The sequence below is a fragment of the Mirounga leonina genome, unplaced genomic scaffold (genome assembly GCF_011800145.1).
Source record: "Mirounga leonina isolate KUSES-001 unplaced genomic scaffold, KU_Mleo_1.0 Mir_173, whole genome shotgun sequence".
Lineage (NCBI taxonomy): Eukaryota > Metazoa > Chordata > Mammalia > Carnivora > Phocidae > Mirounga > Mirounga leonina.
In genome coordinates, this window is record NW_023270447.1 from 59,396,933 (window position 1) to 59,413,105 (window position 16,173).

A 16,173-nucleotide genomic window follows, 5' to 3' on the forward strand; every position below is an offset into this window, starting at 1 on the left:
GCTTCAGGGAGGGAGCAGGGGGAAGATCATGGAAAGCTTCCCTGAGGACGCTCTGAGCTTTTCAGTAGGGTACTCAGGGCCTCCTGAGATGCTCCCACCGCTGCTCCCATCACCGGCAAGGTCCAGCTCAGTTGGGCCACTTCCAGCCTTTGGAGTTGTGAAACTGAACAAAGGAAACCTCATTTAAAATTGGTAGTGTGTGAGAACTCCCCCCAGTTGCAGACCTCAACAGGAAGAAGCATACCTTGCATTTTCCAACTGGAAAGGACCTACGTTACTACCCCCTGCAAGAGGGAGAAAGACTTTTTCCTTGTAGAGCAAGAGTCCAGCCAATGAGTAGTTGTCACAACTCAGCCAATGAGAAAACATCACCAACCTCCAGTGGTCTTTTGCTCAAAGTAGCCCCCACTCAGCTTCCCTTTTTTTTCTCTATGTAATAACATTCCCCTCCTTTGTTCTCTGGACTTGCCTAGGGTTTGCTGTAGCTTGCGTATCCGCAGATTCTGAATTGCAATTCCTGTTTTTGAATAAGCCCATTTTGCTGGTAAAATAACTGGCTGTTTTATTTACAAGCTCCACCAAGTCCATCAACTCAGGCTTTGAATCCTGCCTCCGATGACCTTGAACAAGGTCATTTACCTCTTGAGCCTCATCTGTAAATGGGGATGTTTCCTGCCCCGTGGGGTCGAGATGAGGATTCCATAGCAGTGCCTTTGGCACGGTGTCCTCAGTCAGTGCTCTGTGATCAGTAGCCGTTAGGATTATAACAATTTATCATCATGCGTCTGTCTTCTCACCTGGAGCGTGGGACACTAATCCCGGTCAACCTGGTTTCAAGGACATGATGTCATCTGTGTGAGTTGTAGGGTCAGTGTAGATGGCACTTCTGCCAGCCAAAGACCAGCCCAGCCCTGCAGGGGTAGGGAGACACATCTAGTTCCCAGGACCAGGGGAAGCTGGGTGACAGCCTCAATCCATCAATGACAACCTCGGGCCAGCTCAGCTTTATGGGCCCAGCAGATATTTAAGTGCATGCAGTGTGTGGGCTAGCCCAGTTCTGCTTCCTCAGCACAGGCCACTGCCCAGAACAGGTAGGCCGGCGTCACTGGGAGGTGGCAGGACCGGGGGCCTTGGGAGAGCAGCTGTCAGCAAGACCCCAGCGGGTAGCATAGTTGTGGGTTTGGGCTAGAGTTGGATCTTCTGTCCTCAGGAGTTGTGATCTGGTTCCCTCTGGCCCTGCGAGTGGAAGAGGATCTCGGGGAAGGCTCTTGCATGAGAGCTGATAGATCTCAGCTCCCCTAGGCCCATCCCATCCTGGCTTGACCCATGTACCACTGAGTTCTGGAGGGGGTGGGGGGGTGCTTGGTCTGCTCTGAAGCTTCTTCCCCTTGTCTACGGACACAGGGTGAAGGCTGGGTGTGCGTGACTAGAGTTGAAGGGAGGGTGCCTGGGAACTAGGCTTGGTGAGAAGGCAAGCTACGGAGAAGATTTGCTGGGAAAGAGGGACAGCTCTGGGAGCAGCTCATGTGACCTCCCGCCCAGGACCCCAGCACCATGACGGTTTCATACACCCTCAAAGTGGCAGAGGCTCGCTTTGGAGGCTTCTCCAGCTTGCTTCTCCGCTGGAGGGGAAGCATCTACAAGCTCCTCTACAAAGAATTCCTCCTCTTCGTTGCCCTGTATGCTCTGCTCAGCATCATCTACCGGTGAGGGTGAGGTCTCAGGGCTGGCCTGGGGCGGGGGGCTCGGCTGCCCGCTTCCCTCTAACCCAGGCTTACAACTGACCTTCCCCAGGCTCCTGCTGACCCAGGAGCAGAGGCATGTGTATGCTCAGGTGGCCCGATACTGTAATCGTTCTGCAGATCTCATCCCCTTATCCTTTGTACTGGGTAAGGCTCCCTCTAATTCTCCCTGGTATCCTTCTGACCATCTTCCCTGACCTTTGGGTTGAGGTGATAGCTCCGAGGGTCAAAGTTACCCCAGCAGCACAGCCTACAGGTCAACCAGAGCAGGCTCAGCAGGCATGGGACTTGCGTCCGGGATCCAGGATTTCCAGACGGCTAGACCCTGCCTGTCACTTGTTGGACCCTCACTCCACCAAGGGACAAGACACCTGCTGGCTTCAAAATCCCACTCTGTGTCCTGGAGAGGAGCTGGAGAGAGGTGACACCCCCTTTCCACCTTCCTGGGAAGCAGGGCTCAGAATTAGCCATTACTTGACCACTTCTCTGCAGGAGGAGGTTTGCACTCCTCCATCCTCCAAGCTTGGCTTAGCAAGGCAGAGGCTTTAGGAAGAGGCGTTCCCCCTGACAGCAAGGCAGGGCACGGAAGCCAAAGGTGTCCTTCTCCCTGCTTTGGTTCAGCCTGGCCTGGACCGGGTGCTCCGGCTGGCGGGCAGCGCATGCTGACTCCCAGGCCCCCCCATCTTCCCTTCCCGTCTCCGCTTCCATGGCGGCCGATCAGGTTTCTACGTGACCCTGGTGGTGAACCGCTGGTGGGCCCAGTATACAAGCATCCCGCTGCCAGACCAGCTGATGTGCGTCATCTCGGCCAGCGTGCACGGCGTAGACCAGCGTGGCCGCCTGCTGCGCCGCACCCTCATCCGCTATGCCAACCTGGCGTCCGTGCTGGTGCTGCGCTCGGTCAGCACCCGCGTGCTCAAGCGCTTCCCCACCATGGAGCACGTGGTGGACGCAGGTGCGGACAGGCGCCCCTGGGCTCGGCCAGGCCAATGCAGGCGCCACGCTGGGGAGCCCGGGGGCGGCCCCCGGGGCCAGGACCCCAGCGTGGGCCTCCTGGGAGGGGAGGTCTGACCCCCGGGGGGCACGTCCTAGCGGCAGGGGAGGTGTCTGCGCCCCCACTCACTGTATCTCCTCAGGTTTCATGTCCCAGGAAGAGAGGAAAAAGTTCGAGAGCCTGAAATCCGATTTCAACAAGTACTGGATCCCCTGCGTCTGGTTTACCAACCTGGCAGCCCAGGCCCGGAGGGATGGGCGGATCCGTGATGACATTGCTCTCTGCCTGCTCCTGGAAGTGAGTCGGCTCCAGACCAGGCCTGTCTGACCTCCCTGGCTCTGCAAACTGGAATAATAATTTTAGTACTTAGCACTTGGATGGTGCCAACAACTGTGTACAGCACACAGCTGGAAGCACTGTCCATACATGAACTCAGTTGGCCCGCACAACAGCCCTTGGGACATCATTACCATCCCTCTTTCACAGGCAAAAACCTGAGGCACAGAGTGGAAAAGAAACTTGCCCAAGTCACACAGCTAGCCAGGGGAGCTGGGACTCAGGCTGGTTCCACAGTCTGTGCTTGAAGCTACTTTGCTAGGCTGCTTCCCGTCACGCCACCCCCTCACGTTAACACCCCAGACAGCGGGATGGGCCTCTAGGCCGAGTTTGTGTTGGGCTCCCCTGTTCTTTCCCCATTCTTCCCTCCTCTCCTCCACTGACATCCTCTTCCTGCTTTTCCCCCAGGAGCTGAACAAGTACCGGGCCAAGTGCAGCATGCTATTCCACTATGACTGGATCAGCATCCCTCTCGTCTACACCCAAGTAACTGCCTCTCCCCTCTCCCGTCCCACTGCCTACTGCATGTCCTGTGCTGCATGTGAAACGGAGAACTAGAGATGGTACCTGCCCTGGGGCAGTGCAATCCAGAGAGACACTGAACAACCAAGGGCTCATCCTCAAAGCATCTCCGGACTCCCCTGAGACGCCCCCATCCCCTCTGATGCTGCCACACGTTTTACTTCCTTGTCAGATTCCCTCACTGGCCCTCGGGGTCAGGGAGGGCATTTCTCCCTGTCTTACTCAGCCAGGCTTCCTTCTCCAGGTGGTGACCATAGCGGTATATTCCTTCTTTGCCCTCTCCCTGGTTGGCCGCCAGTTCGTGGAGCCCGAGGCAGGGCGGGCCAGACCTCGGGAGCCTTTAGAGCCGGGCCAGGAGGCGGCGTCCACCCTGGGGGACCTGGACATGTATGTGCCTCTCACTACTCTGCTGCAGTTCTTCTTCTATGCTGGCTGGCTCAAGGTGGGCACATAGGCCGGTCATACCAGCTTGCTCGGTAGAGATGTGGGCCCAGGGCCCACCTCACCTTTGGGGACAGAGAATGGGGCTCTGAGCCCAGAAAACACTCTTACAACCTGTAGGTGGCCGAACAGATTATCAACCCCTTTGGTGAGGATGATGACGACTTTGAGACCAACCAGCTCATAGACCGCAACTTGCAGGTGGGCAGGGGTCTGGGGGCAGTGCCTTGTGCTTTCCTCCTTGCCAGCGCTGGGCCTGGCTGTGGAGAGGACAGAGGGATCCTGTGGCTTGCTGCCTGCCCCAGGTGTCTCTGTTATCCGTGGACGACATGTACCAGAACCTGCCTCCCGCCGAGAAGGACCTGTACTGGGATGAAGACTCCGCGCAGCCGCCCTACACGGTGGCCACGGCCGCCGACGCTCTGCGGCCTTCCTTCCTGGGCTCCACCTTCAACCTTCGGTGAGCTGCCTGCGCTGGTGGAGGCAGGGCTTGACCCCAGGTCCTCACCACCCCTCTGGGGGCGCCAATGACTCGGTCGCCTCTGCTCCCCGCCCTCTCGGGAAAGCCAGTCCTGGGGTGGCCCCGCGCCAGGCTCGCTCAGCCCGCCCTCCCGCCCGCAGCGTGAGCGACGACCCCGAGCAGAGCGTGCAGGTGGAGGCGTCCCCAGGGCCCGCTCGGCCGCTGCCCGCCGCGCAGACACCGCTGCTCGGCCGCTTCCTGGCCGCGGGAGCACCCTCCCCGGCCATCAGCCTCAGGACCTTCGGCCGCGCCCGAGGAGCCCCCCGGACCCCGCATGTGCTGCGCTTCCGAGCGGAGGAGAGTGGCGACCCCGAGGCCACGGACCGCATCGAGGAGGCGTCGGTGGGGTCAGAGGACGAGGCCCGGGAGCCCTGATCAGAGACTGCTGGGCCCAGGCTGTCCTGCCCGCCTCAGCTCACTTTCCCAACCCCCTGCTGACCTCCGGCACTATTAGAGCGCTTGCTGTGTCCTGAGCCGGAGAATTTAGGGACGGACCTTGAACGGGGAAGATGGCGGGGCCAGCGTCGAGGCTGGGAATGTGCCCATTTTGGCGGGAGAAGGTAGGATGGCTTGCTTGGGGAAAGTGAGGCTGGGATACATGGGCGGGGCCTAGAGAACAAGAACCCAGATGCATTGTTAATTTCCTGAGCAATAGGTTGCTGGGCATGTTCTCAAACCTGCGGGAGCATCAGTGGCACTAAAGGACCTGTTCAGAATAATTGCGAGTGTCACTCCCAGTGCTTCTGATTCATTAGATCTGGGATGGTACTCAGGAATTTTCATTTTTAGTAAGTTCCCAGGTGATGGTGCTGCTGCTGGTCCAGGCATCACAATTTGAGTCCTTTATAAAAAGATATACCTTATCCTGATAATCTTACTCTGAAAAGGGATCAGAGTGTGTGCTGGGGAACTTTTGCTTTACCTGTAATATTCAACTTTTTCTTTACAATGAGAGTATAATCGTTTATTACTTGTGCAATTACAGTTGTTTAAATTGGCATGCTGTGAAGTGGGATAAAGATAATACGGTAAAAGCTTGGGAATCTGTCCTGGAGGCTGATCGAACTCAGATGTGAAGGCAGTTGTACACCACCCAGCCTAGACCTTGAGTGGATGTTTGGACTCTGGAGTGCCTCACCCTTCTCTGCTCCCACCAGCTGAACAGGAGAAAGCACGATTTATGGGGTGAAAGCTGCGAGTTCAGCTCTATGGTGGGCCTGCAGTGTTGGGGGGGAACCAGCCTCATGGAGCATAGATCGTGCTGACTGAACTGAGCTCCACTCTCCAAGTTCAGCCTCCACTAAGGAAATTGGTGACTGCCAAAACGGAATCTTAAGATCAAAGGATGGGATGGATGACAGGACTCAGAGGGAAGAAACAAGGGTGTAGTCGAGGTTGAGTGCAGCCTCTGACATCTGAGGCTGGCTTTGCTACTTTCCTGCTGGGCAACCATGGGTTACAGGATACCTAAGCCTAGATCTCAAAGTCTTTAGAGACAAAAGCACCCCAAGATAGCCATTCATGTAGGTGTTTGAGGTTTTTCATAGCGTTAAGGGGAGTTAGCCTTGCTTCAGGGCAAGAATGGTCAGCTGAAGGCTTCGGGAATGAACAGTGTATGAATCCAAGACTCTAAACACACTGGTACACACTGGTTCTAGTCACAGATTAGAGGAAGACGTGAAGGGGAGATAGAATCTTGTAGAGCTCAAATTAGGAAATAAAGGCGAAGTGTCTAGTGTGGCTTTGCTAATCCTGACCCATACTGTAAACACCTAAAATTATGATGCTACAGTAAGAGAACCACTGGATGGAAGGAAAAGTATGGTACAGGCCTCCCAGAGCCAATGGTAAGGTTTTAGAAGGCTGGGTTGCTTTTTGTATGTCCTGAAGTTTTTGTACTCAAAGCGGGGGGGGGGGTCATCTCCTAGTTCATCTTTCCCTATTGTCTATTCACACAACTCTGCCATTTAAGCTAATGAACCAATTGGATCTTCATTTCTTTGGCTCTTAAGTTATGCTTGTACTTTCCAACTTTAACTTGGATAAAATCTTAAGTTTTTTTTCTTTTTTAAATTAATTTAGCACATTTGAGTGCTTGGTATGTTGCCATGCACTTCCAGGTACTGGAAACAGAGCAGGAAACATACCTGTTCCCCTGGAGTTCTATTCTAACTGGACAAAAAGGAAAATGAGCAAAACTTATGCCCAACTAAGGGATAAGGAAAAAAAGCTGGTGCAAAAGATTAACAGCACAGAAGGGACTATAATTTAAAATTATCAGGGAGGAACTCACTAAGATCTAAGACCTGAAGAGTAAGCCACGTGGGTATGTGAAGGAAAATGTTTCCAACAAATGAACTAGCAAGCGAACATGTGCTCAGTAAGGCCAGGATGATTAGCACTGTAGAAAAAGGGACCAGGTCACGTTGAGTTCCATAGTGTTTGGGTGTTTGGTAAGGCTTCTGAGATGGGAAGCTGTCTCGTCAAAACCCCATTGATCACTATTGCTAGGACTGTTGGGGACAACAGAAGCCTTCAGTGCTATGTGCAAAAGAGTGGTCAGGAGGTAGAGGTGGTGTTAAAGGTTGAACCAACAAGATCTGGGGACTTTAGATGCTAGAGTGTAAGGGCAAAATGACCCAAGATTTTGATTTAAGCAGCTGTATAAAGGCAACAATTTGCTATAATCAAATAGCTGAGAAACTATTTGAAAAGGGAAAGCTGAGGAATGTTATCAGTTTTTCACATGTTCACCTTTGAGTCCAAATATGATATCCAAGTGCAGATGTTAAGCAGGTTTGGGTTAAAGTTAAAAAAATGCAGCACAAACTACATTTCATACCAAGAGCAGACAATGTAGCCAAGCTGAAGACAAAGACCTGACCCTTGCAGATTTAGCAATGCAGAAATCACTGGTTATCTCGCACACTTGAGTAGTGAGGGGGGAAGGGATTAGGGTTGAAGAGAAAATTAACTTCAAAAGGACATCCAAAAGCTGACAGGATATGTCAATGTGTACAACTTGCTATCAACTATACCAAAAAAATTTGGAACCCAATTTCAGGGTTTCTAGGCGATCCATGAACCCAGGCTGAAAACTTCAAGCTAAAACCTTAAAACCAAAGTTCACACAGGAAAAGGGTACAGGATCTCTCAAAGAGCCAAGTTCACAGGGGCAGCATGGCTTCAGGTTCCAATCAATACCCCAGTAATATTGGGGGCCCAGTGCTGGGATAACTCCCTCATACAGTCTATGCTTGCCCTGCATGCCATGTCCCTGGTTCCCACTGAACACTAGCCTTTGGGGTGAGAAATGTTCCCTCAGCTATATAAAGGCACAGCCCACGTCTAGGACTGGCCTTCAGCGAGAGCGTGCCGAGCAACTGGATATTCACACGTGAACACAGGACAGGACAATAAACACCTTTATTACATGACCGAAGATAGGAGGAAGATTTATTTGCCTTTCCGGGCTTTGATTTTCCTCAGATAGAACTCTAGCTCCTTGCCCTCTAGCACGTAGCCATCTGCTCGGCCACACTGGCCTGGTCTTGAAGCGATGCACGCTGCAGGATAGTATGCATTCATTAGCAAAGTAAGAGTGGGGCCCTACCCAAACCTAGGTGTCTCCTTAAGGAGTCCATGTTGGTTCAGGTACCCTGGGGGCAGGCTTGAAGCCCAGTGTCTCCTCAGATACACTTTATCGTCACTCTAAGTCAGCAGCAGAACTGGACAAAGTTTTCATCACCGAGACAGCCCCCTCAGCCCACACAGAGACTTCTCAAAATACTTCTGGAAGTTAGAGGCAGAGGCCAAGCTGAGGCCTACGGACTCCTGCCCACTATTTCCCATTTCAGCTTCAGGCTAATGGGATGACCACACGTTCTGAGTTGTGCTTGTATGCGGTCATCGACTCTCCTAGTGAAGCCGCTACCACACAGCTGGCAGGCAGTTAAAAGAACAAGGGGCGAGAATAAAATGCAGAGGGCACACTGTACCTTGTGACCCAACCCCCCAATGCAACAGCCATCTTACCAAGAAGCTTGCCCTGCTGGAATTGCTCCTCCAGAAGACTGCTGATTTTGGCATTCTTTTTCCTTTCATCATATTTCTTCTGAATTTTCTTTGATCGTTTTTTGTTTAAAATCTCTTCCTCCTCGGGCGTCTGAATAAAGGAGATAGATGGGTTAGCTGGGGCTCCCCAGGCCCTGGCTCAGGGAAGGAATGTCCCCACAGGCTTGGGCCCTGTACATCCCAATCCCTGCTGCCTTCCTCAGCACTAAAGGCTTTCATCTCTTTCCCTTCAGTAGCAGAACTGGACACAGTTTTCATCACAAGAAGGCTGGAATGAGGCTGGTCTCCCCTCACCCCCACAGGGAAGTTGGCTCCCCCAAAACACGCACCAGCTTGGCCCCCTTCTTGCGGCCCAGGGGCAGTGCATAGTGGGATTCGTACCACTGTCGGTACGGTGTACTGTCAATGAGCACGATACAGTTCTTCACCAGGGTCTTGGTGCGGACCAGTTCGTTGTTGGATGCGTTGTAGACAACATCAATAATCCTTGTTTTTCGCGTACAACCTGCTCACGGGAGAATTTCAGAATCAAGTCTTACAGACCAGAAGCCAAATGGCCTTGTTGTCCCCTACCACCACATCTTCCCCCCAAAGTGCCTAAGAAACAGCAAGGGAACTCTAGTCTGTTACCCAGCTATGGGGTGTCAGCTCATCTTCCACAAAGCCACCTTTCCAGAGATTAACTGGCAACCACACAGTGTCTAGATTCAGTCCCAATCCCTAAAGCTATAGGAGTTGAGACAAAACAGAATGGAGAGAATTCTCCAGCTACCACAACCTTAACAGCTTTCAAAGAGAAACTTCAGTATCTTGATGGAGGCCATGGACTTCCTGTTAAAAGCACTTACTGAAGCTTAGAAAATTTTAGGTGTGGAGTTCCCACCCACTCCTGGAGGGCCTCACTCACACTCAGAGCCCCAGGAGAAGTTCCCCACGTCTAGCCTCAAGGCACGGTACTTCTTATTGCCTCCCCGGACTCGGACTGTGTGTATGCGGCGGGGGCCAATCTGGAAAAGACAGACAGGAACTAGGTTATCCAGGAGAGCAAGACAAGAGAAGGTAGGGAACCTAGGCTGGAGGCAACACAGTCAGTGTAACTATGACAAGTCCTAGCATTGGCAAGTGGCACACAGGTGGCCAAGACGGCCACAACCACCCCTAAGGATACTTTTTCATCACTCCAGTTACCTCCAAGAGGAAAAATCTGATTCCAAACACTGAAAATTAAGTCTCTATGCAACAACAACAAAAAATACCGCGTTTCTGACTATCATCCGAGGAGCCCACTCCCTCCAGGCGCCCTTGAAGTCCTAATACGTAACATCGGTCTCCATTCAACCTCTTTAGTCTTAACCAACGCGTAAAGGTGAGGAGGCCGCCCAGGCCCCTGGACGAATCAGAGCCCTACACCACCACCCGCAGCGGCCAGACCACGCTGGAGACGAGGGCCCCGCACGCACCTTAGTGTTGGCAGCGGGGCGTCCCAGCTCATACTTCCGCTTCTTGTGGTAGGGCTTTCTCTTGCCCCCGGTCTTGCGGCGCTTGTGCCAGTTGTCCCGAGAGATGCCTGCATGTGGAAGCAGGGCGCGAAAGCTTCAGCCGCGGGGGCTCGGGCAGGCACCTCGCGAGCCCCAGACCCCCGCAACGGGCGGGCCGCACGCTCAGCTCTCCAAGGTTGGCTTCCCCACTGCGCACTCGGCAGTCTGCAGCATTACCACGGTGTCATCCTCCACATGCGGCCCGGCCCAGGCACTTTCCCGCGGCAGCCATGTTGGCGGCGCCCGCAGCACCCAGCCCCCGCAGCCACCGGAGCGAGCCTCGGCGGCCAGAACCCGAGCACCACCCTCCTCGTGGCTGCTCCGTGCCAGGGGTCGGGGCGCCGGCACTCCTGACTTGGCTGCGAGGCAGGATGGCCCTGGATCGAGCTCATCCCCCCTCCCCGGTCCCAACGCAGAGCGACACTCACCCATCTCCCTCGGCGCTGGCTGCGAAAGAGAAAACGCAAAGCCTCACGGTCCGGTTTGTAAAACGCTGTCCCGCCCCTTTACGTGTTTTCCGGGCGCCGCGGAGAGGAGCCTGGAGTCGGAGCGCGACGTAGCTTATGTTTCTCCGAGCTTCCGGCCGCGAGAGGGCTGTCCGCGCTCCGAATCCCGGGGAGGGCGGTGGGAATGGCTGTGCTAGCGGTTGAGGGCTTTAGGGCACACCCGAGGGGGCAGTCGCCTGCTTGCTTTACGTTTTGAAAAAGCCTCGCTTTAGAGCTGGGCGCGGCTGCGTTGGGAAAGGGTGGAAGGCAGTAGGGATGGAGACGAGCGGTGGACTTGGGTTTTGTTTTGAAGGGTTTGATGATAGATTGGACGTGGGGGTTAGGAAATGGGAGGTGTGCCAAGGATTCCTAATTCCTCATTTGATCATTTGGAATGACAGGCTGCTGGATGTTCGTGTCTGTTTATCCTTATAGAGGAGCTTGGACAGAAGATGTTACTTTGGGAATCGGCCGTATACAAACGGTAATTAAAGTCCCCGGAATGAACGGAACCTAGGGACAGAGCATAAAGCACATTTTCCTCGTAAAGTGTACTAAGTATCTGTTTTAGGCTTTGTGGGATATGGAGTCTGTCACAACTACTCAACTTTGCTGTTGTAGTGTGAAAGCAGCCCTAGACAATAGTTAAGGAATATGTGGCAGTGTTCCGATAAAGCTTAGGGTACTGGGATTCACCTCTCATGAAATACTATGCTTTTGATTTTTCCCACACATTTAAAAACATAACCATTCTTGCTGCATGGGCCCAATCAGCATACAGTGGTGTGCCAACCCCTAACAAAGAAATACAGGAATATGTTCTAGGTCCAAGACTTGAGGAATGTGAGCATTTAAGGCCAGGTAGAGAAAAACTGGCAGAGGAACGGAGGAGCAACTGAGTAACGGGAAGACAGCCAGCACAGAATGATGTCATGGTCTAATGCTACTGCGAAGGCTAGTTGAAATGAGGACTAAAAAGTGATTCTTGGATTTAGTAACTCGAAAATCTTTGGTAATATTGGCAAGAGCAGTTTCTGTGCAGGGGAGTGAGCAAAATTTAAAATGGAATAGGAAGTTTTATTTTTATTTTTTTAAAGAATTTATTTATTTGACAGAGAGACACAGCGAGAGAGGGAACACAAGCAGGGGGAATGGGAGAGGGAGAAGCAGGCCTCCCACGGAGCAGGGAGCCCGATGTGGGGCTCGATCCCAGGACCCTGGGATCATGACCTGAGCCAAAGCAGACGCTTAACGACTGAGCCACCCAGGCGCCCCTATTTCTTATTTTTTTAAAGATTTTATTTGACAGAGACACAGTGAGAGGGGGAACACAAGCAAGGGGAGTGGGAGAGGGAGAAGCAGGCTTCCAGCTGAGCAGGGAACTCGATGTGGGGCTCAATCCCAGGACCCTGGGATCATGACCTGAACCAAAGGCAGACGCCAAGGACTGAGCCACCCAGCGCCCCAAGTTGTTTTTTTTTTTTTTTTTTAAAGATTTCATTTATCTGTTAGAGGGCATGAGTAGGGGGGAGGGGCAGAGGGAAAGGGAGAAGCAGACTCCCTGCTGAGAGGGGAGTTGGATGCCGGGCCTCCATCCCAGGACACTGAGATCGTGACCTGAGCTGAAGGCAGACACTTAACCAACTGAGCCACCCAGGCGCCCCCAGAATGAGTTTTTTTTTTTTTTAAGATATGGTATATGTAAGCAATTCTCTCAAGAAGTAGGACTTTAAAGGGAAGGAGAGAAGGGTGCCTGGCTGGCTCAGTTGAAGGAGACTGTGGCTCTTGATTTTGGGGATCCTGAGTTCAAGCCCCACGTTGAGTGCAGAGATTACTTAAATAAACTTTTTTTTTTTTAAAGATTTTATTTATTTTTTAGAGAGCGAGCGAGAGAGAAACAGCATGAGAGGGGAGAGGGTCAGAGGGAGAAGCAGGCTCTCCGCTGAGCCGGGAGCCCGATGTGGGACTCGATCCCAGGACCCTGGGATCAAGACCCGAGCCGAAGGCAGACGCTTAACCATCTGAGCCACCCAGGCGCCCTTAAATAAACTTTAAAAAAAATAATAAGATAGGGGCGCTTGGCTGGCCCAGTCAGTAGAACATGCAGCTCTTGATCTTGGGGTTGTAAATTCAAGCCTGACATTGGGTATAGAGATGACTTAAAATCTTTAAAGAAAAAAAAAAAATAAAGGGGAGGAGACAATGAGGCTGGTGGCTGGAGGGAAGCAGATCATAGGGCAGTATTGAAAGGAGTAAAGTGCCTAATGGATAAGTCCTTTTACAGTCTGCTCCAAATCCTACCTCATCCCTTTGAAGGGAGTCTCTCAACATTATCCTTCTGTATCTTCAACCTCCCACTGGCTTCTACCACATTCAGAATAAAGTCTAAATTCCTTGCCAGGGCCCAGAAATATCAGACCTCTGCTTATCTCTTCTGCTTTATCAGTTTGACTTATCTCCTACTATCTCCCTCCCTCAACTCCAGGCACTCTAACCTTGCTGTTCTTGCTTCAGGCCCTTGAGCTTTGAGAGAAAATGCTGTTCTCCAAGTCTTAGCATGGCTTCTGCTCTCGCTTCAAGTTCCCGCTCAAAATCTCACCTCTACATACATACACACATTGGGAGGCCTTTTCTAAGCCTGCTTTCTAAAATGGCAACACTTGAGGTGCCTGGCGGGCTCAGTCTGTAGAGCATGTGACTCTTGATCTCCAGGTTGTGAGTTCAAGCCCCACATAGGAGGTAGAGTTTGCTTAAAAATAAACAAAACTCTCTAAAGTAGCAACACTTACCTTTCTCTACTCTCTTAATACTAACATTGTTTTTACATACTCATTATGTGCCTTCCCCACTAAAATATAATAAACATGAGAGTTGTAACTGTTGCTTACTACTGTGTTTCCAAACCACATTTAGTAAGCACTCAATAAATACTTGAATGGCACTCAAATATTTGAACAAATTATTGTTCTACTTACCACATTTTTATTCAGTGGGTTTTCCCAGTAGACTGAATTCTTTTGAGTACAGTGCAGGGTTTTGTTTTTTTTTTTTAAAGATTTTATTTATTTGTCAGAACGAGAGAGAGAGAGAGAGAGAGAGCACACAAGCAGGCAGAGGGAGAAGCAGGCTCCCGGCTGAGCAAGGAGCCCGATGTGGTCCCAGTGCAGGGATTTTAATCATCTCTCCATCTCCAGCTCTTTGGCACAAAAAAAAAAAAGGAAAAGGTAACTGCATGGGACATAAAAAGGAGATGGTTTCCAGGGGCACTTGGTAGGTGACAGATAGACTGGATTAGGGGGATGAGAGAAAAGTGACCTGAGAAACCACATGAATGGTGGGATGACACCAATTAAAAGAGAACACAGGAGAGGCAGGTTTCTAGAAAGTTCAATCTTAGGATGAGTTTGACTTGCCTGTGAGACATATAGGTGGCTATTCTTTGTATTGCAAGTAGGTGGAAAGATGAGTGTGAAGCTTGGAAGAGAATGGGACTGCTCTTTCCCACCCCCACCCACCATGGTCTGGCTCCCCTAGCCATCTAACCTAGTGCTCCATCCTGTCAACCAGTTTGCATCACATGAGCATCTTGTTTCTTCTTTTTTTTTTTTTCTTAAAGATTTCATTTATCTATTTGACAGAGAGAGACACAGCGAGAGAGGGAACACAGCAGGGGGAGAGGGAGAAGCAGTACTCCCATGGAGCAGGGAGCCCGATGCAGATGCGGGGCTCAATCCCAGGACCCTGGGATCACGACCCGAGCCGAAGGCAGACGCTTAACAACTGAGCCACCCAGGCGCCCCGAGCATGTTGTTTTCTTAATGTTCTCGAGTAGTAGACTAATTGTAAATGCATCTGCATCTCTTGGGGGCAGTATTCTAGAGGCATCTCTATAGCTCTTGAAGTCAGACCAAGACAGTTCTCCATGTCCCACACCATGCCCTTCAAGTCTCTACTTTGGCTTTAGCAGAAGTCAAATAGGAGCTCTCTGATTCCATGTCATCCTGGAGAGATCTTTTCTCCTGCTCCCCTGTAACACCTTAGCCTGGCCACGACTCCATTTGCTTTGAGACCATTGGCATTAATTGTACTATGCCTTTGTCCCTATTTTTATTAGTCACCTTAAAAAAAATCATCTCCCAAATTAAATCTATCACCCACATTCTAATTCTGACATAGGTTATTATAGTATCTTTTAAAAACTGATCTCTCACCATTCTCCATTTCCTAAAATCTCACTATGTCCTGTCATTCATCAGAAAAATCCTCTGTATCTTCAACCTCTTCTGGAAATATTTCCTTTGCCTTCATAATGTTTCCTTTTCCATAGCCTTCTAACAGAAATCTGGTTCTCTGAGGAATTTTCCTCCTTGCCAGCCTTCTCAAGTGGAGGACAACTGCATTCCTCTTCTCTAGATGGGAGACAGGTGTTGGCCAATTTCAGACCATCCTTACTCTATCCTAAAAACCACAGACTTTGAATCTTATGCTATAAAACCATAACACTCGTTACTCTTTTACTGTACTTACCTATAAATTCTGCTTCTTCACCAACTTGTGTCTAGATTTTAGATCCCGACTCACTGTAACTTTCTCTAATACTACTCCTGTCATATTTTGGGTGCCTACACATGAGCATCTTTATCTCCCTCAACTTTAACCTTTCACCACCTCCTCACCCAGTAAGTCCTTAAACCTGGGATCAATCCACCTCTTGTCCCTGATACCTGGATAAAGTCACTTAGCTCTGTAGACTAATAACACTAGAAATTAAGAACAATTGGTATTAGGCCCTGGAAAATCTTTACAATGAAAGGCTTACCTGAAGCATAAACTTTACTGGAGAAGACACTATAAATAGATTGTAATAAACTATATGAAAGAAATAATGTGCTCCATGGGGCAAAGGGGCAAATGAGATAGGATGGTGTGAGATGACTTCTCTAGGGTGACAGATCTGGGGTAGACAGACCTGAAAGAAAAAAAAAGAAACTTCGTATAGCTTTACTTTTTTAAAAAGATTTTATTTATTTATTTGAGAGAGAGAGAACAGGAGCAGGAGGAGGGGCAGAGGGAGAGGGAGAAGCAGACTCCCTGCTGAGCAGGGAGCCAGATGAGGGGATCCATCCCAGGACACTGGGATCGTGACTTGAGCCAAAGGCAGACTCTTAACTGACTGAGCCACCTAGGCACTCCTGTATGGTTTTAATTTTTATTTTAAGTAGGCTCGACACCCAATGTGGGGCTTGAACTCATGATCCCGACATCAAGAGTCACATGCTTTACTGACTAAGCCAGCCAGGCACCTCCCAAAAAGAACCTTTTGAAGAGCAGATGATTCCATGCAGAAAGAATGTCAAGTGTAAAAAGCCCTGAGAAGGGTAAGCACTTCGGGAATGATGTAGTAAGGACCTTCAGAAAACCACTCCATAAAAGCAACAAGAACGCTGACCAAAACTGTCAAAATCAACTTTTCCGGAACTCTGAAATTAACTAAGGCTTGCAACAATCCAAGGAGCACTTA

The 16,173-nt window shown here is 50.8% G+C and overlaps 2 protein-coding genes, 1 long non-coding RNA gene and 4 other non-coding genes across 7 annotated transcripts; 1 reads left to right on the forward strand and 6 right to left on the reverse strand.

The window, feature by feature from the left end:
• Positions 1-536: 536 nt before the first annotated feature.
• Positions 537-3,403, reverse strand: LOC118019504. Its single transcript, XR_004681685.1, has 2 exons — positions 2,968-3,403; positions 537-911 (listed from the first exon to the last, which is right to left on the reverse strand). It is a non-coding gene; the product is annotated as an uncharacterized LOC118019504 (long non-coding RNA).
• Positions 1,246-4,930, forward strand: BEST4 (bestrophin 4). Its single transcript, XM_035018742.1, has 9 exons — positions 1,246-1,706; positions 1,795-1,889; positions 2,464-2,697; positions 2,879-3,033; positions 3,481-3,558; positions 3,839-4,036; positions 4,156-4,236; positions 4,341-4,495; positions 4,657-4,930. The coding sequence occupies exons 1-9, from the start codon at positions 1,555-1,557 to the stop codon at positions 4,928-4,930; spliced, it is 1,422 nt and encodes a 473-aa protein (XP_034874633.1). The 5' UTR covers positions 1,246-1,554.
• A 3,032-nt stretch (positions 4,931-7,962) lies between these two features.
• On the reverse strand, positions 7,963-10,669 carry RPS8 (ribosomal protein S8). The gene is made up of 6 exons (XM_035018741.1): positions 10,596-10,669; positions 10,090-10,196; positions 9,537-9,636; positions 8,959-9,134; positions 8,591-8,720; positions 7,963-8,121 (listed from the first exon to the last, which is right to left on the reverse strand). The coding sequence occupies exons 1-6, from the start codon at positions 10,597-10,599 to the stop codon at positions 8,012-8,014; spliced, it is 627 nt and encodes a 208-aa protein (XP_034874632.1). The 5' UTR covers positions 10,600-10,669; the 3' UTR covers positions 7,963-8,011.
• LOC118020480 lies at positions 8,240-8,308 on the reverse strand. Its single transcript, XR_004681914.1, has one exon. It is a non-coding gene; the product is annotated as a small nucleolar RNA SNORD38 (small nucleolar RNA).
• Positions 8,825-8,894, reverse strand: LOC118020481. Its single transcript, XR_004681915.1, has one exon. It is a non-coding gene; the product is annotated as a small nucleolar RNA SNORD38 (small nucleolar RNA).
• Positions 9,712-9,815, reverse strand: LOC118020482. The gene has a single exon (XR_004681916.1). It is a non-coding gene; the product is annotated as a small nucleolar RNA SNORD46 (small nucleolar RNA).
• LOC118020473 lies at positions 10,284-10,363 on the reverse strand. Its single transcript, XR_004681908.1, has one exon. It is a non-coding gene; the product is annotated as a small nucleolar RNA SNORD55/SNORD39 (small nucleolar RNA).
• Positions 10,670-16,173: the final 5,504 nt, after the last annotated feature.